Raw genomic sequence first — 22552 nt, forward strand, 5'->3', positions numbered from 1 at the left:
AGGGCAAATATCTTACCTTTTCTGGTATTAGCTTTATTAAATGGAAGGGAGGGGACGTCACAACAGAATCAGTGTGTTTTTGGTTCATTAGTTTTATGGTATTGATGATTCTATTAAACAATTATTCTTCCCCCCCTCCCCTTCTGGATGGTCTGAAATGGATCACTGCATACAACTTTAGGGTTGGCTATAAAATGGGTAAGATTGGTGGTTTCTCTGCTCTGTGTACCTATATTGGTTATAATAAAAAATCTGCATTTATATAGTGCCCTTCATCCCCAAGATCTTTATAAGGTGTGTCTGTGTATATATTACTTCATCCATTACTGAAATGTAACCTTCTATGGGAAACTGTTCAGCTGTGTATAATAATGCTACGGTGACGCTTCAGCGTAATTTTAAACTGCAGTGGGATTTTAAATAGGTGGAATAATTCCTAGATTTGGTTTGGAACTCCCTCTACTCTTGCTGAAGCATCATGGAATTTTTAATAATGGTCAACAGCGTGCTATTAGATCTTCTCTGAAAGGCATTACCAACAGCAGGTCTCAGAACCCCTTAGCACCAGTGGGGAGAACTGTTCTGTGCTGACTTGGAGGCAAGAACATCTTCTGATGGACGGTGTCTCTAGCTTCTTGTAGGTGCTGTGAATTTATGGAGGTCTTCATCCAAATAGTGACATAGCTTGACCCTAGTGAGGCATCTGTCCTGTAATCTGATATACGTAGGTCGGAACCCTCTGCCCATATGGACCGCCACTCCAGATCTTCTGGAATACACAGGCATGGGGTCCTCCTGTACAGATCAGACTGCAGGATCAGGGATAATGTTTATGATCTGAATACTTGATATCCAGATAGTACCTGCCCCAGTGAGCTAACAATTGTACTGTCTTTGTCTATATGTTTATACAGTGCCTAACACAATGAAGCCCCACCTGGTTTGAGGTTTCTAGACTCCAATAGAAATGTTGAATGATGATGATCTATAAAATGTAAAGAGTGCACAGTGGAACAGCAATTCCAGTTAAATGTTTCCTGTGGTACTGACACAGCCCCAATACTGCAAGAACCCTGGACACAGTTCCGATGCGATAGTGGCTGTGCTTTGGTTTCTCATAACCAGAAGATTTCTGTCTTTGTCCATATCATTAACTGAGTTTAGTTTTACTCTTTCTGCTGTTTGCAATCAGTCACTCAAATTGTCAAGAGAAACCAAATAAATACCGCTTAATACTGACAGAACAGTGTGTAATGATTCTCATAGTCTATACTTTTTAGTCAGATTGTTATGATCTCTTTGTAATTTTTAATCAACAAGTGTACTGTCATTAGATTCTTGGAATTTTCTCAGGGGTGATTGAGTCTCTTATATAAAATATCTGAACTCAAGATGAAATTATAACAGAAAGCTGCTAACTCCAGCATTTCTTTGTGACTGCGTGTTTACTTTCGGAAGTTGTCACTCATAGTGCAAGGGCTTCAGAATAAACTATCTACAGCAAAATATAAGCTAGTGGTACACTGAATAGCTGAGGTTTCCATAATACTGAGTCTATGAAAATACTTGAGGTCAGGAACATTTAAGTGTTAGGCTTCATCTTTTGGAATAACTATTGAAATGAAATACAAGTTTGTTTTTTGTACCTGTCCATGCAGTTTGAACGTTTTCTTTTTTAGTTGACAGAGAGTTCACACTGTGGTGATAAACTTCAGTGCAATTCTAATTTGCTTACTAAGAGGAGTAACGGTCTTGTGGATAAGACGCTGACCTAGGACTCAGGAGGTTTCAGTTCCTGACTTTGCCACTCAGTTCCTCTGTGACTTTAGACCAGTCACTAACACCAGAGTTTTCACACATGGGTGCCTCAATTTCAGCTCCTAAATGCATCCTTTAAACAGCTAATTAGAAGTGGCCTGATTTTCAGAAGTGCTGAACACGCATAAATCCCATTGAAGTCCATGGGATCGGCAGGTGTTCAGCATTTTTGAAAATCAGACCAGTTTTATTTAGGAGCGTAACCTTTTGCATCCAGGTTTGAAAGCTTTGGCCATTATAGCGCTGTCCTTTGGTTTAACTATGTATAAAATTAATATTTATATTGTTGTTGTCTAAGGGCTCTAGTCGTAGATCAGGGCTGCATTATGTTAGACGCTGTACAAATGCATAGCAAAAAGACAGTCTGTGCCCCCAAAGTGCTTACAGTCTAAGTAATAGGAATAATGAAACTCCGGTGCTGTAATTAATGTTTGTGATGCTATCAGATACCATGGTGTTGTGGGTATGTAAACATCCCTATCACCGCAGTACCTTGATTGAATTCAACGAGAGATGGGGCTGCTCCTCACCCCACAGATGAAGGCCCAGGACAATCAAACCAAAAGTTATTTGTCTTTTCCTCATGTACCTCTTACTAGTTTAACTAAATCTTATATGATAAAATTGGTTCCAGCTAAAGAATCACATTGGTTAAAAACTGTTGCTATCTGGGTAGTATTTGTTCTCAAAATTTGATAAATAGGGTAAGTACTATCAAGCATTAAAGCAAATTAAAAACAAAGGGTGGGGGCTAGTCCAAATAAGAAAACTGGAGTGCATTTGTGCATGCTGATAGAGTGCATGGTATTGCAGAGCTCCTAGGATATTGCTCTTACTGTACGACTCCTCCCTCACCTCCTTTGGCACAAAGCCATCCTCCCAGTGATACTGGATCTGCTGCAGCCTTTGTCTCTACCTGATAAAGAGCTTTGAACTAGTTCTTCAGAGACAGGTTCCGTAGATAGGGATTTATGGAATCTGTTGTGTCCCCACCTCATGTTCAACAGAATCTGAAGCAAACTGTGACAAGGATCTTTGCATCTATTACAGTCCCTCCCGCCCCCCAAAAAGGAGGGGCAATGCGTAGGAATCTCTTGCAACCACCGCTAACAAAGCTGAAGCAACTTGGACAAATATACATGGACTGAAATATCCAATGACTGCAGATGAACGATGCTCCTTTACTAATTCAATGGAGGAGACTTAGGCCCAGCCCTGCCCAAGAGTTATGCATGTGCTTAACTTACTTCACATAAGTAGTCCTATTGGCTTTGATGGGTCTACTCCATATGCTTGAGTCAAGTATAGATGTAAGTGTTGGCAGGGTTGGAGCCTATGTTAGGAAGAGAGGGTGGGACACTTTAAAAAAAAAAAAGATCATGCTTATGACTTGGTGTGGTTAATTATCTGGGTGGAGGGGGTCTGTACATTTCTAGCTATTCTAGACTGATTAATATATTTTGAACTGTATTTTCATTTGTACGTGTGATAAGAGCCAGTGATGGGGTGCATCATTATACTTGTGTATGACAGCCTATAGGACCAGAAGCAGCCAAAGAAGGGACGGCTGCACTGGGCCAGGGTTGACAGCGGTGTAAAGTTGGGCACAGCTGGGGCCACCCCTCCCCTCCCAGCACCCAGAACTGTGTAGGGGAGACCCCTCATGCACACTCTGGCAGTACAATGACCCAGCTGCTGCCTTCCCTCCTCCCCCCGCCCCTCCCACCATGTGGCTTTGTGGACCACAGCAAACAGAAGCCAGGCAGAGGCGTGAGCCAGTAGGCCCCACAAGCAGCTAAAGAAGGGACCTTGGGCCCTCAGGACATTCCAGTCAAAACAGTAAAATGTTTTCTGACTTCCTCTGCCCTGTGCTGATTGATTGTTTGCTCCAACCTTCCCTCTTCCTCTCCCTCACCTCAGTCTTTTCACTTCAGCATCACTTCACACCTGCCGCTCTTCCTCTGCCCTGTTCTTCTTACCCTTCTTCCCTTTTCTTTCCGTTTAGCTGATCTCCCCTCCCTGCCCCCAACTAGCCCCCCCACCTTGCAAAATAATGGAACAAACATGACGTTTGCTGCCACCCCATCGTTTTAAATTAAAACTGGATGTTTGATACGAATTACTTTTTGGTGCTATGAAATGTGAAAACTGTGTTTCAAATGGTATAATGCTTCTCAGAATGATTAACTGAAAAGTCCTGGAAGATTCTGAACATAACAGACATAGCTATACAGAGACAATGGGCCATTCTTTAATAATTTTTCTTGACCCATAGTTGTCCATTGTGCAATGCAGTGTTCCGCTTCCCTCCAGCCCAGAAGAGGCTGAATTTTGGTGGTTCTGTATGAAGCAATACACGTGTGTGAAGCACTTTCAAATTCTTTAAGATGTAATATTGTAATGAACTAAATACAGTAGTGTGGATGTGTGTGTATATATAAAATTCAGTCACGCCAATGTTCTCTGGTGGACGTGGAGTCAGAACTGCTCAGTTGTGTGTGACAGACTCAATATTGCTAACAGAGGTCCTCTGTTAGCTTAGGTCGTAGGGATCTGCACAGGACAGTCGGAGTTTTAGCTCCAGTGCTGCCAGGAAGTTCTGCGTGTCCATCGTATGCAGCGTAATGACTGCTGTGACGTCTTAGGTCACTATAGATTTGTTATTTTTTTAGAGTTTTGAAATTGCTTGTATTATTGAAAAAAGAAAAGGAGGACGTGTGGCACCTTAGAGACTAACCAATTTATTTGAGCAAAAGCCGATGAAGTGAGCTGTAGCTCACGAAAGCTTATGCTCAAATAAATGGGTTAGTCTCTAAGGTGCCACAAGTCCTCCTTTTCTTTTTGCGAATACAGACTAACACGGCTGCTACTCTGAAACCTTGTAGCATTGAGGTTTTCTTAATGTTTTATGGTTTTTTTTGGTTGTTTCCTTCCAGCTCAACAGAATTCACCAAAAATCCATGAGGGCTGGTGGGCCTATAAAGAGGTGGTCCAGGGAAGCTTTGTTCCAGGTAAGTGCAATTTTACAGTCCTAGCTTTTAATATATGGTTTTGTTTTTACATCGCACAGTGGACAAATACATCTGTACACACCAACGCATTAGAGTGAATGATGTAAAGGTTTTATTGGTGCATCTGCTGAAGAACATTGCTCTCTTCTTCAGCAGAAGATGCACAGTTACTGATGCCATTGTTATCTCTTGCTGGTGACTGTTCTCATGTTACTGTTCCAAAACTTCACATTCAGTTACTTGTGAAGAAAAGAGGGGACTGGTAATTCTGACTGTAAATTGGTTGAATTTAGCTTATGGATACAAGACTCTGTTAGGCAAAGCAATTTCTACACACCTAATAATAAACTAACAAAGGCAAAGTGAGGAAAACATCACCCTAACATGTAAGCGTCCAGTATTTTATTATGCAAGTGTTTATTTCAGTAAAAAAAGAAGAATGTGGAAAAGGAGTGTGGAGCTGCAGCCCTCACTGGAGTAAGGCAGTTCTGCCAAGTGATTACATTAGTTATCATTAAACAATCAATGTGAGTGTAGAACAGGCTAGATGGCTATAAGCAAGTAGCACCTTGGGAATATAGACAAAAGTAAAATTCAAATCAGCTGAGTCCAGATATAAGCAAAACATAAAAGTAACCCAGAGACACAAAGGTGCAGTGTAGTCAGAATAATGGGATAAGGCTTCAGTGGAGGCCCCAGTGGTAAGATACTGTAAGTAGTTTAAGCTTAAAGATGAGAATTTTTCTTTCTCCTAACTTTGTTATATATGTAGAAATACATATGACATGTTGTGGGCTGTTCAGTGGTTGACGTGTGCATGATAACTGGGTGGGAAGGGAAGAGTGAAAATTGCAGGATTTATCTCTGTTAGCAAGTGTGACCATTTTAACCTGTATTTGATGCAACAACCTCAGGAAATGTTTACCTCGAAACAGCTAAAACTCCTTCTAATGACTGGCACTTAACTAATGATGCTACTGATGGAACAGTCTGATATATGTGCTGCTTCTGTAATTGTTAGTTCAGCAGGACTGGAGACTTAATAGTAGGGTAAGATAAATGGTTCATGGAGTAGGGGTGTTCATTATGGTTCAGTTCTTTAATCTCCTGCTATCACAGTGGACGAAGGTATGAAGTAGGTGGCTAAAATGCGAGCTGTTACCATTATTGTTACTTATTTTAAGTGTTGGTCTGGTTTTTTTTTTTTTTTAAAAATATGATTGAAATATATGTCTGCCCACATTTTTCTGATGGAATCAGGTCACAGCAGGGACAGTGTTTTATGACACTATCATAGTATCAAAACTTCCACCTACACCTTTTTCTCAGAGAGCTAGGAAATCTCATGTAGTGCAAGGTGGTTTTTTTTCTTTTTTTCTTCTTCTTCTTGATCAGGCATCAGATTTCTCCATTGTTATGGCAACAGCTATGATTTGAGGATCAGATTAGAAATAACATCCCAAGGGTGCTAAGTTATCTTGATATAAGTGATAGTATAAATGAAACCAAACCTATTAAACCAGGGATTTCTGGTCATGAAATCCATGCACCACACAAAGAGCAGCATCTGCGGACTTTAAACCTAATTACATACTGATGTGGTGTAAAGCAACTTTTGGGAGTTCTTGGAAGCTTTTTCTGGACTGTCAAGTACCTTGAACTATATTGTTATGCATACTCAGATGCTAAGGTCAGTAATGGAAAACAACTTGGAAGTTATAACAACCTGTATTCAGCAGGGAATGTCAACTTGGCGTTCCCTACAATGCAGATTGCCTACCAGGTCCATAATGGATTGTAGGATGGTTCTCTTCCCAATATGTATGTGGAAATTGTTAAGAATGAGACTCTGCCATTCTGTACTTTCTAAGCATTCCAGTTTAGCTTCTCTGAGTTGATCTAGTTTAATTGCTAATAAACTAATTCATGTAAAGAAACCAGTTTGTTCTAAAGCCAAATAATGCTGTTACATACTGGTGAGGTTTCAGTCTTTAAGAGCTCAAAATATCTAATCCAGAGAGCCTTCCAAATACCCAGAGCCGAATCAGGAGGAGATGGTCATAGCTGGAGACATAAAGAGGTAAGAGCTGCCAGAACAGCATGGAGAGAGCATCTGGAGGTCTTGGCCTATTTAACAAATCCCCTAAATATTCAAAAAATGTTGAATATTGAACTTAACCAAGAATGTGTCATCAGAAAAAATAAATGTGGCCCAGAGAGACAAATATGAACTGTTACGTTTAATGGCTCATTGAAATAGCACACGGGAAAGTAAAGCAGCACAGATCACTTAAGTGCACTGGTTATGGAAAGACTGCCAGGTTTCTTCCTGAAACTTGACACCTCAACGCTGCAAAATCTTATTGGGGGTTCCAGAAAAAATCAAAATTTCAAACGTGTCCAAGTTCCATTTTTCCAAGTGACTCGAGAGCTTAAATCCCATGGATTTTCAGTGGGATTGAGGCTCATAAGTGTCTAAATGGCTTTTGAACATGGGGGATTTAGGCTGCTCTGTCACTTAGTATCTCTCTTTAAAATGTTACCGTGGATCGTACTTTGTCACATACTGTATTTATTATCAGCCAGCTAATGAGGACATCAGTCAGAGAGCTCCAAATAATTATGTCCATGATTTCAAATGTTGATGTCTAAAGATGGGCTTTTTAAATGCATATTTAGGTGCCTGAATTGAAATTAGAGGCCTGATTTTCAGATGTGCTCAGCACTGAAAAATTTTGCCTCTGATATCTGTTTAGGCACCTAAATGTGCATTTAGGAGACTAACATAAAACACCCAAGTTAGAATATTCTGGTCATAAATCTTTCAGTGTGATATTCTGTTTCAGATGTGTTTAAGTAGGGCCCTGTTTTAGTACAGTAGATAGTCCGCATTCGTGCTCTAGCTCTTACACAGTTTTATCTTTGGTGAGTACTTCTTAAAATTGAACCATATTTTATAGTCCATTTTTGGAGTTGCTTCAGAGGGTTACAGACCATCCCACAGAAGGCGCCTCTTTTTTCCTTCACCCCTTTCTAAAAACCAAAAATCTGTTGGGATTTAAAATAAAGCAAACAAAATAGAAAGCGAGAAATGCTCTGAAATTTAACTTAATTCAAGAACTAATGTACATTCAACTTTAAAGAAGGTGCAAGAATGGAAAAGGGGAGGAGACTTTTTTCTTTATGCCTGGGGTATTTGCATCATAATCCACGTTACGCATTTTTGATGTTACATGCTGGAAAGAGTCAGGAATGCAAAGAAAACTTTGTAACATAAGTTTTCTGTAAACACACACATGATAATAAATATTATTTGATGTGGACAATTTGTTTTGGTTTTGCTGCCATTATGAACTAGTTCCACAGCACTAAAATAGCACCAGCAATTTTGGTTTAGCAGAAACTCTAATGAATATCTTTGAAGCAAATCCTGCCCCACCTCCTTCATTCCAGCTCCAGAAGGCCCTAAGCACAGCAGAACCTTTATGCTACCCTATGTGTGTGGTGTATGGATTCTGCTCACTCTGGTCTCCACTGCAGCTTTCTCACAGCACTGTGTGAAAGGGTTTGTGGAAGGACGAGCCACAGCTTCAGTGACTATGGGTTTGTGATTGTGATGATCCACTTGCCAAAATCCCTGCCTTGTGTTGCAGCTTCTATTAGATTATGAGGGCTTACTAATAGCACTAGTGTTGTTCCTCCAGTAGGAGGATTCTCTGCAGAGTTATGTTGCACAGTGGTTAGGGAATTAGTCTAGCACCAGGGAGACCTGGGTTCAAGACCCTGCTCTGCCACAGTCTTCCTCTGTGACCTAGGGCGAGTCACTTAATCTCTCCACGCCTCAACTTCTCCATCTGTACAATGGGGAGAATAGCACTCCTACCTCACAGAGGTGTTGTGAGGATAAATGCACTAAAGACTATAAGGCACTCAGATAATACAGAAATGGGGGTCATATAAGTATATTAGATATCTAGAGGACAGATGGACATGGACTTTGCTTGGGAATCCAGGATCTAGTCCCTTCTGGAAAAGAAGGTAATGCATTCAAATAAGTCAGAACGTTTGTCAGTTTTTTTCCTTTTTAAAGGACCTAGATCCATAAAAAAATATTATCTCCTTCAGTTGCCAGTTTCTCCATTGCTTCCTCTCTAGTGTTACACTTTGCTTGAACGCAATGTTCAGGACGACTGTTACCTTTATATGTATGTGTGTGTGTGTGTAATTATATGTATATAAATAAAATATAGGGAAAAGTCCACATAACTGTCTACCAGTGACCTTTGCTTACATGCCATGTTCTTTTCCTTTCTTATACTGTACTGCAGTTTGGGGGGCAACACGGGTTTATGAATGCGTGCCATTACATTTAACACCAAACTGCGCCAAGTCTGTTGCTATTATACTGTATGTGTCAAATGGCATCTTTAGGAAAAGCTAGTTAATTTGTTTGTGTGAGTCTTGAAGACTTCACTTTAGATCACTTGGTAATGAGACACTTCCCCCCCCCCCCCCCCCTTGATTTGAAAGGAAAATTTGGTCAACAAGCAACCTTTTCAGAGAAGGGGCATCTGTAGAGGTGAGAATGAGAGTAACTGTTCTTGTGCTCATGAAAGTGCAGCTGCTCTTCAAAATATTGGTGAAAGCAAATACACTATGGGCAGATACCTGTTGCCAGTGCACATCTTTAGTCATAGTCTAGAACTATATCATCTGATTTTTTTTGTTTTTTCAGGAATAAATTCATGTTAAAGAAAAATAGCAAAACAGAAATCTGGGCATTTCTAATTGGTCCTGGTGACAGGGGATACGTTCTCTGGTTTGGAGTTGAGACGTGTAAAAATTGTGGATTTCTCCATAGTGCATTCATTTAAAAACACTATCTGTTTGAGCCAACACATATCAGCAGTTTTGTCTACAACTTTAGTTGCTTCATTCATAAATTGATATTCGTTTGTAAACAGTATTTATATAGAACACTGGGTTAGGACTATGAGCTCACACATCTCCTTTATATGATGGTGATAGTGGGAAAACCTGAAGTCCTGTTTGTTTATAGAGCTGTCTGATGGTTAGTTTTGCAAATCTGAGCTACAGGTCATTTACTGCTCAGTAGTACCATCATCAAATAAACAGTGCTCACCATCAGCAAACAGGCCAGGTGGGATTGTAATTGGCCATGTGGGGAAACTTTAAAGTGGAATTTTGGGGTGTTACCCCTAATTTGAAAATTGGATTTGGAAGATAGAATTTGAGTATTCTGGATTTTACTAAGAACAGATTTCCTACATGTAACACCTCATTCAGGTGCAAGGACTGCCATTAAAAAAGCCAGTGGCTGCACAGTGAGATCTGAAACACCACTGTTTTCCTCTGGAATTACAATACGGAGTGACCATCATTTCTTAGGTTCCACTTCATGGTCACTAATAAAGTGTTGACTTTTTAATAGCTTATATCTGGTCTCTTTTGTGAGAATTATGCTAAATTGGGGGTAGGGGGGAATTCTGTGGGAGTTTCTGTTGTACAAGGGCTGCAAAATAAGGCCCTGGGGCTTTTTCTTTGTAATAGGGTTGATGGATGCAGTAGAGTCAGAGTGGTTTTTTGAGCCATTTCAAGATACCTTGTTCCTCATTGAATTATTGGAGAATTAATTTTCTTTATTAACAAGACAGCACAGAAGGCAGTGCAGACTGCAGTTCTTTTTTCAGACTTCTCCAAGAAGCAATCAGACCAGACTATCATTCTTGATTGGAATTTCTAGCTGCAATAACTTAAGTAGAAACATCGACCAGATATCTGTAGGTTACATGTGATTAGGATAGTCCACAAAGGGAAAGTGTGTATCAGATACTTCCCTTTATTCATTATTTCTAGAGATCAGAGGCTATTTTTTTGGCTCTCTGTCTCCTGGTGCAAGCATAAAACCCAGTCTGGTTCACCATTGGTTGCGATGTTAATTCAGTATATGACCTCACACAGGCTTCAGAAGGTATCCAGCTAAAGAAGGTATCCATTCATGTTGATTACTGATGGTAGCAATAACTTGAGCAAACTTACTTTTGACCTTTGCTTTACTATAGAAGGGAGTGAGGACTGCTCAAGGGTAATGCCAGCACTGGTACTAGATTCCCGAAAAGTGGTAGAACTATGGCCTGTTGCTTCTCTGCACCAGTCAGCAAAGCTACACCCAATCCAAATGTGGAACATTGGGCATGTGTCTTGTTGGCTCTTGGTGGCATTGTGCTTGCCTGAGGTATAGTGTCCCATTGGAGCCCTTATTGGAGCGTTGGGACTCCTGACTGTTCTCTGCTATGGACTCTGGTATTGCACAACAATTGAGCCTTGCATATTCTTCTGCAAAGAGAAAGTTCACCAACCCTTATTCCTGAGTCATTTCTGCATAGAGCAAACATCTGGTGGTGAAAACACAAGACAGGGAGTCGGAAGGTCTGGGTCTTTCTCTTCACTGTGCCACTGACTTACTCTGTTTCTCTTGGAGAAGTTTGCTTCATGCTTCAGCTTCCCATCTGTGAAAGGGATATTGGTTACCTGTCTCGCAGTGGAAGTGGTGAGATTTAAATCACTAATGTTTGTGAAGCACTTTGAGATACTCAGAGGACGAGGTGCATAAGCACAAAGTTGGTAGCTATTTCCCAGGAGAAGATTAAAAATGGTTAGTCCTGGGCGCAGTTTCCAAAGCCTGACCTACAACCTTCCTGGTACATCCATGTGTTCTGCGTTGAGACAGTCAGTCCAAGAGTTCCTGATTTCGCCTTTGGAAACTTTATTTTACAGTATTCTTGAGTTGCCAGTGAATGTCTTTATAGAGATGTGTGAAACCCTGTGTCAAAGTCTAACTTGAGGCCCATGTCACACTTAAGCCTTGTCTTCACTAATTGAACCAAAATGCTAATTGAACTAATTGAACACCCCGCACACTTTCTGAAAGGGTGAACATGGTGCTTATGCCTTGTGCTGGCCTGTTCTCTGAAGGCTGCATTTCATTGCCAGAAGCAACCATTAGATCATCTAGTTTGACCACCTGCATAACGCAGGCCATAGAATTCCATCTACTTGTCATGTGATGAGCCTGCTTGTGTTTGGCGATAGCATATCTGCCAGAAAGACATGCAGTCTTGATTTGAAGCCTTCAAGAAGTGGAGAGTGTTGCACTTTCTCATGCATTTGTCGTCAGTACAAACACGTGCTCTCTGATCAACAGTGGTGTTTGAAATAATCTGCACATGCTCTTGAGAATTAACAAGACTGAGAAGTTTTGAAGAATTAATCATCCTGACTGCTACTTATATATATAATTCTTTAGTGGCACACTAATAGCCCTATTTTTTAGAAGCTGGTGTAATGGAACACTGTGTGATGCAGTACAGTTTCTGGAAATCATTCACTTATTGATCGGTGCTTTGGGTAATATGTATAAATAATCTTTCAGTTTTGCTTGTCGCTTAAAGGCAGCTTGGAGGAAGTGAATTTTACAGCAAAAGTTTGTGGGTTTTTTTGTAACTAATTCTTCAGACACAAACAGGACTGGGGAGGAAATCCAAGCTCATTTGTTTTAAAAAGAAAATAATTCACACAGAGATAATTGCACACTTGTAATAAGTGAAAAATCAGCCACCCATTTTCAAAAGAATTATGGGCACAATTGCTTATTTCAGAGCAGTACGGAACAGGAGACTTTTGAAGGGGAATGGAAATTAGGTGTGAGGGGGCATGTTACAGGCTTAGATATGAAGGTACCTGTGTTACATCTTCCTAGAAAGCCGAACCAAAAATTCAGATCTTAATCAAGGATGCCAAAATACAGTCCTCTTTGTGTGAGCCATCCCATTGCCCTTTGTGAGACTCAAGTGATAAGATCCTGCAGGATTGGGAACTGGGAACAACCTTTCATAAAATGTCCAGACACAGAGATTTTATTCAACCTGCACACAGATGAGGGTCCCCCACAAACGTCAGATTCACACCTAAACTTTCCCAAATTTGGAAGCTGTTTGGATCTGAGGGTTTGTTCAAGGCCTGTTCTCATTTTAAATTCACTTTTGTACATGCATGAGCAAGTGCTGTTGTATGGGATGCACTTCGGGCCACATACATGGTTAATACATCATCTAACTAAACTGAGTTGTATGTGGGTCAGTGAACTAATTCTGAATCAGATGGTGGGATTTTTCGCAGAGCAAGGACTATAGGTTTTGACCTTTTCTGTCTAAGCCCCACAATACCGTTATGAGGGAGGTATACCCATTTCAGAGATGGATACCTAAGGCACAGAGAGGTTAAGTGGCTTACCCAACATCACATAACAAACTGGTGATAGACCTGGTAACCACAGTACACTGCAATACAGAGAGAAGTATATTTTAATATTAACTCTGTCCATTGCTTTCAGCACACCACCTAAAGGATTTTGAACATATGTGACTATTTGAAGTAGTTTTCTATATTTATCTGTCTTTAAAATATAAATCTAAATGTGTGATTTAACAAACAGATGGGAATATAACTCAATAATAGGAGAACATTTTTTATAATGAGCCTGACCTTTTGAGATATCCCCAAAGTAATCTGCTGCCTACTATTTGTGCTATCTGTGTTTTATTTCAATTGACAATGAAGTCGGACTCAGTGTTACAGTTATTAGGCAGATCTCCTACTGAAGACCATAAAGAATGCAAGATCATGTCTGGAAAAAACAGACAATTATATTGAAAAGATAAATCTGTAAGTCTTATTCCTTATCAGTTTCCCCCCCCCCCTTTTTAAAAGCAATCAAATACAGACAACTCTAAGTGTTAGCCTATATTCAAGCCTCTCATCAGTGTTTTAAGATTTAAAAGTGGAGCTAAATATTCATTGCTGAGAAGTGAGCCTGAAATGAGAATAATTTTACTCTGAGTTGAGTGATTCCTTAATTAAAGCCTAAAGCAATCAACATAGTGCATTTTTCTTTCTTGTAGACTGTCAACAGAAACCCACTGGGATGCTTTGCAGAGTGAAGAGGTCTGGAGGAGATATGCTAGAAATGAACCTACAAAATGGAGTGAATATTTAAAATAAAACACGCTTAATTTTTGCTTAAAAAGTCGCAAATTCAGGCTATCGTAGACAGCTGGCGGGGGTGGGGGAGAATGAGTGCTATAACCCAGGGACCCTCATCAAGAGCACTACTTGCTGTTGTCAAGGATTCAAATGCAGTAGAAAAGTCTCACCTGATCTGAGCAATCACAATAGTACATGGGATCAGAAAGGCAATTTCTCTGGTAGCAAGATTAGCTTCCTGACTTGCAGACAGATTCTGAGCTACTGGGGCCTGATCCTGGTAGATTAATTTAACTGGCTCGGTGGGAGTTGAAGGTGCTCAGCAGTTTGCTGGATTTGGTCCTTATGCAGATGTAAATCAGTGATTTACTTTGATGTAGTTTAATTTAGCGTTTACACAGATTTAGACTGAAGTTGCTGGTGTAAACCCAGAATGTTTGGGATTAGAATCACAATCGTGTTTTCTGCTTTAGGACTCTTCTCTGCTGAGTTAATAAAAAGAAGGTCCATGTCAAAATTTCCTCCTATTTTATTGTGACATGATGCTTTACGCCATAGTCCGCTTGATTGCTTTGTATGACTGCAAAAGTATTGATTTGGTAGGAAACCATAAATGCCATATTAAATGTTGAAAGAGTTACTGAGGATTCTCCTTTCGCTTGTCTGAAAAGCTGCTTGTCCTATAGCACCTTTACCCAAAAGTGGAGTAAAGTTCAATATTTGCATAAATGTAAAGGAAGCTGGCTTCTCTGGTGAGTGATTATGACATGCAAATAACATGCTGTTGTAATGCACGATATGACGTTCTTTGCAAGCTGTGTAGCTAGTACAGCAGACCTCCTTTGCTGCGCAGGTTTGTAATCTCTTCACATGTGTTGATGTAGATCAGGTGGTAGGGGGAGCTGCTTTTACCCCTTTAAAGACTTACTGGATCACATTTTTAGAGCACAGAGGCCTAGCTGTGGGCTTGAGAATTTTGCCTTCACTATGATGAGCTTCTGTTTTGTAGCCGTAGGACAGCAACCCTTGATATTTTTTTCCTATAATATTGTCTAGCAATTACAGTAATGGTGGAAACAGCAATGTCAGAACTGATTTTTAAAAGGGAAATCGCGCTTGTAAGAAATAGGATTTGTATGTTTAAAAAACCACTCAGAAGACAAAACCCCGTCTAACTGCAAGTCGCTGCCAAACACAGTAGCACTACAGGCATTTCAACCATCTCACAAGCATGTTGTCACTGACTACTGTGTAAACGAGCCCTGCATGGTAGAAGATATATTTTACATCAGACTGTAGCTGGCTGTTTGGGTTATTTTTTGCTAGTCAGCAATACTTAAAACTTCAGCAAAATTTATAATCCAGCCCTTTTTATCTTAAATGCTTGTGTAACACTCCTCGCCATGGATTGTCAGCAGCACTGAACCCCCAACTTTCATGCACATTATTAAAATTTAGAAGCACAGACCACTTGGTTAAAGGGATAGTCCTGTTAGCTGCCAGGATTACTCAGCTGTTTCCTTTTATATTGACTACCCACTAGAGAGAGACGGCAGCACAAACTTTACTAGTGTGTTATATATGTGCTGCTTTTTGATTCAGTGCTAGCTATTAGGATACTAATTTTTCTTCCCCTGCTTCTCTACCTCTGCAATGGCTTTCAGCTCCTCCCCTAGCACGGTGGGTCTTCTTGCTCTTGCTACTCAGTGTCCAGCTAGCTTTATACTACCGTGAAAGAGTCCCCCACGCAACTTTTTCAGAGCATCAATCCCTGCATTAGCTCTGTAGTCTCCCCCAGGCCATTGTACGGAGGAGGCTGCCAATAGTGGGATGCCTATGGCAGCTGTGGCCTCCTATGCACCCGGCATCAGTTTTTAAAATAAGGCGGCTTCCTAGCTGAGCTTCCAGCTGGATTCTTTTGGGGTACACTATTATGCTGCAGTTGCTCTCGCTGCTTTAGAGTGGTGTCCTAACCCCAGAGGTGCAAGGGGTAGAGAGGAGAAAGTTTTGTATAAAAGGGGAGTAATAACAGGAAGTGTAGATGATGCACAAAAAGATTGTGTGTGTGTTCATGGGGGAATACAGGTGTGTGGTCGCATTATCTCAGTCAAATGGCTGTTACATGTTGTAAATATCTCACTATGCACCATCCTTTCAGCAGAATCTTTTGCTCATTGTAAGCTTCCCCATTGTTTGGCACGTGCACCTTTGAGGATACCGTGGTGTTCCAGGCTGAGGACTCGTATTTATAGGCAGGGTCACAGAACTGATCTTCTCTGGATGTTCTGTACTTTTTAAACAGTGTGTGTGAAATGATTATAATGGTGAATAAGGTTCATATTTAGAAAGAAGTAATTCTTACTCTTAATAATTCTATTAGTAATTCTAATAGTAATTCTCACCCCACATTGCTGATAAACTAGCTCCATTTAGCACTAAAAGAGGGTATAGTGTAGCTGTAAAAGGCAAAGTTGAGGGGATGCAGCAGACCTGTGGATACCGCACCTGTGCAACAGTTCTGGAAGGGATTCTGCTTGCAGAGGGCGTCTGCAGGCACAATGCCTGCAGGGAGTGCATTGGTGACTCCGACAGGAGTCGTATGTTCTGGCAGGTAACGTGGTACAGAATGTTCTCCCCCATTCACTGTCTCCAAACCACTAGCTTGTGCAGGAGGGGAGACTGAGGCTGGGGCCTCATCCCCTTTAGGTTGTCTAATTCCATTAGTAGCAAAGGGACTGTTCGTCCATCCACTTACCACTTGATCAAGGAATGCAGGATTCTGGATGTCCCCTCTGCAGCTGCTGTGGATGGAGGTGTGGGAGTGGAGCAGTCGGGATCTAACCCGCAAAGTGACCTTGCTGGCTGCAAGCATTTGTTGGCCATTATGCATGTCTCAGCTCTGCCTCTGGGACAGAAGCATTTTCTTCAGTCATCCTAAACATTTCTTTCTCTAGCCCTGACCCTTTCAAATATCGTGTTCTCCAAATATAGCTACAGTTTTTAGTTCTTAAATGTTATGCCATCTCTGTTGGAACTCACAGGTAAGAGTAAAAGGCCAACAAGCCCTGCTGTATGATCTTTAAAAGGGTCATCATGTCAAGACGAATGCATCCCCTTAAGTTTTCATTTAAAGGCCAGGATCACTCATACATTTCTGCGTGCAGGTAGTGACCTCATGATTATTATCACTGATATCACCTGCAACTGTAAAGGTCTGGTTTGTGTTAAAATAAATAAATTAAACAAATCTGTATTGCTGGGAATCTTTTGGTGTTTTTTTCTGTAGCCTTTATTTTAGGTTATGATGATGAAGCAGTTCTTATGCATGTAACTGGTAAAATGCAAGAAAATCTCTCTCCTGCTTCATCAGGCTATTACAGATAAAAAGAAGTTGAAATGTCGGCTCTGGATTGAGTCATTAATAACTAGGAATTGGCTAATTTATACAGTGTTGGCAGGATTACTGGGGGATCGCATATTAGGCAGCCAGCATTGTTGGTGGGAGAGGGAGTGAAATGGAACAGAATCTTGTAGGTGGAGCAAGTCCCAGTCCATCCCTTGCTATCTCCATGTTATCTGAGGACTTCACAGCAGCTCTTGAAGGTAGAGACATGTTGTTATCCATATCGTACACATATAGAACAGAAACACAGAGAAATCAAGTGATTTGCTGAGGTTAGACAAGGAAGTCTGTGGTGGAGCCACAAACCGAACTCAGGTCCCCTGAGCCCCAATCCACTGTCTTAACCACCAGACCATCCTCCTTCTTTGAGTTCAGTTACACCAGCATAAATCCAGAGAGACTGCTCCAAAGTATTAGCAGTGTAATGATACTGATAGCATGAGCTGAACAATGTGATTTGTGGAGTTACAGTGCAGAACAAATTCACCGCCTTAACAAAAGCATGAAGATTAACTGAATTTTTAAAACTTGGCCAAAGTAGATTTTGACTGGAATTTGAACACTGCTGAGCAGAGTGTGCAGCTTGCCTTCTGTTATTGAGCTACTTGTACTGACAAATTACTCACGAGGGAATGCTACATAGATCGGTGTGTCTCACTTTGATTCAGCTGTTTTGTCTCGGAGGCCCAACGAGCTTTTCTATGCTAATAACCCAAAATGAACTTCAATCACGGCATCTGCCATAGTTCTGCATGTGGGATGGAACTTTATTGGAATATTGGCTGTTACATTAATTATCTGAGATCAGTGCTCTGCTGTGGCACCTCTATCCTTTTGATTCAGAGTTTTGTGTGGGAGATGGATGGCTGCAGTAATTGCTTCCCCAGTGCTATAACATACTGTGCCATAAAGTGAGTGTGCATTTCAGACTGTAATTTGAGTCTCAATTCCCCCACAGTGCTGGATGGAACAATGGACAAATAGTACTAAGGATGAGCATTCTTATTTTCCAGTAACATCCTACTGCAAGGCCCATGGATTTGAGGTTTGGGTAGCTCTTAGCAACAACACCAAAAAGCCCATTCTGATTTCTACATCTAGAACAGCTTGAACAAATCAAATAGTATTCCTGTAAGATTGAAGAGGATTGAGGATGCAGCCTGTTCTGAGCACTCTCCTGACCACCATTCAAGGGGTGATCTGACTGCGTAGGAAAAGGGGTACTAAGCTTCAGCTTCAGTATGCTCTGATAAAATTGATGGGGCAGTCATATGTCCTTCTCCCAGAGAGAAAGGGAGCTCTTGTGCCGTGAAGTATAGGCGTGGCCTAGTGGTTGGAGCACTGATCTGGGACTCAGGGACCTAAGTTCTGTTCCCAGTTCTGCCACTGGCTTGCTGGGTAACCTTGCGCAAGTCACTTCAATGCTCTCTGCCTCCATTTCCCTATCTATAAATAGTGACAATACTGACTTCCAGTGCGGATCTGCTGATGAAAAGCACTGTATAAGTGTTAGGTATTATTATTATGCCTGCCACATACCGTTTAATGTCATGGGAGTTCAGTGTGGTGGGGGTTATGCAGAGGAGCAGGCCAAACAGAAAAGGAAATTAGACTGTTGCGTAAATGAAGACAAAATGACACATTATGCTCATACTCTTGTAAGAGCCCATTATGGTTTCTTTTGCAAATATGGAGCACTAGATTTTTTAAATATAAATATAAAACTAGCTTGCAAAAGCTATTACTGAATATGTACTTTTGGAGAATGATAGATACATGTTGTGTTTGTATTAAGTTAAGTATGAGATATTTTGGAGGTAAAATATGTGGATGGAAGTGAGAGAGTAGTTTGAAACCAAGGACTCCACGAGGACCCATTATGTTGCTACCCTAGAACGTTCATTTTATAGTAGTTGGAGGAGGATGACTGCTGGAGGAGAGAGTGGAGAGTTGATAACTATAGGTGCTTTGGGCCAGGCTTGCTGCAGTGACCAAAGAAAGGTTCCTCTAGGGACTGGTCCATCAGCCGTGATAAAGGCCCAGGCTGCTGAGACAGTGGTGATGAGACCAGATGGGAGAGCATCGGACTGTGTGGTTTATGAAAAGGAAGCCTGAGATGGGGCTTGAAAAGGATGGTGGGCTCTTTCAGATGATCATACCAGAGTTCGTTCATGGGTTTTAATTTCAAATAGTAAATTATAAATTCAGTAATTGAGTCTGGAGTGGAGCAGCCTTTGAAGAGCATTTACCATGTCTGTCAAGGGTCTCTGCTTCTGGGGTCAGGCTCCTTGTAACAAGGGATCAGACGACGGTAGGACAGGAGCTAATATTTCCAAGTGAGAAGCTTAGTGGTGGCAGCAGGTATCTGAAACCTGGCCATAGGAAAACCAGGCTTGTGACAGATTTGTGACAGTATTTAATTATGGTTTATCATCATATAGCTTACTTAGATTCCTTCATAATTGGATCTCTATTGACCTGACAGCCTGAAATTTCTCACTGTAACTTTTGAAAATCTTCCTGTAAGAGGATGCACCTGTCTAAAAGGTCAATTTTGAATTCAAATATAATTAAATATGATGATCATTAGTTAGTTAGAAAAGCTTTGTCAAAGTTTTTTGTTGGAATTTGCTGATTCTATAGTGCTGGTAGCTGAAAATACAGTCCACCTTGAGAGAATGCTTAAAGAACTGAACGCGAAAAATAGTCTAGTTGGATTAAAAATGAACTGGTCGAAAACGAAATAGATGAGATCAGATATTTTGCAAAGAACCCAAATAACTCTTGGAGGAGAGCAGATCCAAGAGGTTAATAAATATGTTTGTTTGGACCAGGAAGTCAACATACACCACGATCAGAAAGGCAAACTGTCACGCAGAAAAAAAGCTGGATGGCGCGCATTCAATGACATCAAGGACATTCTCCAAGGAAAGATCAGCAAAACAACTTGTGCGAATCTTTTTAACTTGACGGTGCTTCCAGCGATGTTACATGGCAGCGAAACATGGTCGCTGACAAAGATTGAAGAACATCAACTGTCTGTCACACAGAGGGCGATGGAACGAACGTTTTTTGGCATTTCGCTCCACGATCACATCCCCAATGAAATAATTAGACAGCAGTCTGGAGTGAGAGACGTTGTTGAAAGCAGGCTCAGCAAAATGTGGTGGGTGGGACATGCGGCCCCACTCAGTGACAACAGATGGACCGCAGCTATATCTGAGTGGTATCCGCAAGAACAGAAACAGCCACACAGTCGGCCTCCAAAGAGGTGGGATAACTTCCTAACAAGGAGATGTGGACAAGCATGATGAAGGATGGTCACAGCGAGAGAAGATTGGAAGACGTGTTGTGATTGGCTCAGTCTCAACTGATGAAGGACCGACAGTCTAAGCATCTACACTGGTTCTAAAACGAAACATTCCTTGGAGATGGTTCCGTTTTGATGAAGTTCCTTTTGAAAAATAGACAGGATTATGGCAGAATCAAGCCTGTCAGGCAGGTTTCAAAATCTCTCGTTTCCTACCAGCTCACTTGTCTGGCTCTTTAGTACCTTGGGCTTCTCGAGTGTCTGGCTCCAGGGCAGCCTGCCAGGTGGACTGTCCTGGGGCTTGAGGATTCCAGGGGCTGGGGTGACTTTCCAGGTAGACTTGCCTCACAGTTGGGGACCCAAGTTGGGTCCATGGCTCCAAGGTAGCATGCCTGGTGGGCTGATGAGGAGCCAGGTGCTTAGAAGCACCAGTTCTGAGGCTCCTCATTCAGTTGGGGCTTCCAGTTCCCAACTCTTCAGTCCACAAGGTGGAATTTTGGTTTGAAATGATCAGAACAAAATGTTTTTCCCCCTTAAACTCTTCTTTTTTCCTTTTAGATTTCTGTTTCACAGAGAATTTCATCATTTATATTTCTGATCGGGTGCAAAAACAGATCCTCAATGAAATGGAAATTACCTTCTCCGCTCAGCTCTAATAATTGTATTGGGACAAAATGGATGCTCAGCATTTACTATGCTTCTTTATGCTTAAAAGTAAATGGAATTGTTTAGGAGAAGCTTTATTGCATCTGCATACTGACCTGTGATTGAAATACCCTGGTAATTTTAGCTAACATCTCTGCCCTGTCACTGCATTATGCTACTTATGGCCACCTGCTGTTTGCAGTGATCTGGTGAGAAGAGCCAGCACAATCACAGTCCGTGAGAGATTTAATATCTCCTGCAAAGAAACCCTCACTGTTGAGTGCAGCCACTTGCTGACCTGACCAGTGATGTAAATTACATTGCAGTCAAACTATCAACTTGGCCGGAAGGGATAGCTCCCTGCATATTGGTTGTTTTTTCTAGTGACAAGAATATTTAGCTGAAATTGTCACTTTTTCGGTTTTGAATAGAGAATGTGGGTTTATTTGTTCATATTTTTCATTTTTGTATTTATAAAACCAACAGTTCCATAAGTATTTCCAAACCAAGCAGTCACCAGCTTTATAGCGAGGACAGAAAGCCCTGAAAATAACTGTGTAAAATCATAATGGGAAATGTGACAGATAGTTAACTACAGCTGTCCAAATAATTCACAAGCGCATGTACATAACACAGCCTACAAGATAGCGAGAGCCAGTGAAGAGACACAAATGTTGAAATGTGCACAAAACTGTACCAGATCACACAGCAAGTTGTTCAATGCTGACCCAGAATGCAGAAATCTTTCTTTAGAATGACCATCTGCTGGGCCCACTGATTTGCAGAACGGCACCCCTTTGCTCTCCCTTTGTCTGCGCGAACATTTAATTTGTAGCAAGCTGGGGTGCAAATTTATCCCGCGCTAGCCCCTGCTATACACCAGCAGTTACCTAAGGCGCTTTTGATCTATTCCTGTTTTAAAGTGGGGTACATCAAAGCATACTAGGAAACGGTTAACACAGAACAAAGACCATCCCTGCCTCAAAAAGCTTATGTTCTAAGTACAAATATACACAAAGATGTAGGAACACAAGGAGAAAAGGAAGCAATATTGGGTGGCATGATAGGCAGTGGTCTTAGCACAACACCTGCCTCTCTGTTAAGTTCTTTTGATAGGTGTGACTGGCCCCTTCAAGTGGCAGTGGGCCCCATGCAACAGTGTCTTGTCAGCTGCTTCCTAATTGGGTTTTAAGAGTGGGCACCCTAGGCTGTATCCATAATCAGTCGGGAGATTATTAGGTGAGACCTGCCAGAGATGAGGGGACTAGAGGAGGTCCCTGGGGGAAGCCGCTGAGAGCAGAA

The 22552-nt window shown here is 41.3% G+C and overlaps 1 protein-coding gene across 3 annotated transcripts in view; it reads left to right on the forward strand.

Moving 5' to 3' along the window:
* Positions 1 to 22552, forward strand: part of CA10 (carbonic anhydrase 10) — a 340079-nt gene that overhangs the window by 49953 nt on the left and 267574 nt on the right. For 2 of the 3 annotated variants that reach the window (XM_007062783.4, XM_043528362.1), the window contains exon 3: positions 4755 to 4829. The exons of the other annotated variant lie outside the window; for it this stretch is intronic. In XM_007062783.4, the coding sequence (XP_007062845.1) occupies positions 4755 to 4829 (75 nt within the window). The remainder of the gene's footprint in view (positions 1 to 4754; positions 4830 to 22552) is intronic. 3 annotated transcript variants of the gene reach the window in all.

This window comes from Chelonia mydas, chromosome 14 (genome assembly GCF_015237465.2).
Source record: "Chelonia mydas isolate rCheMyd1 chromosome 14, rCheMyd1.pri.v2, whole genome shotgun sequence".
NCBI lineage: Eukaryota > Metazoa > Chordata > Testudines > Cheloniidae > Chelonia > Chelonia mydas.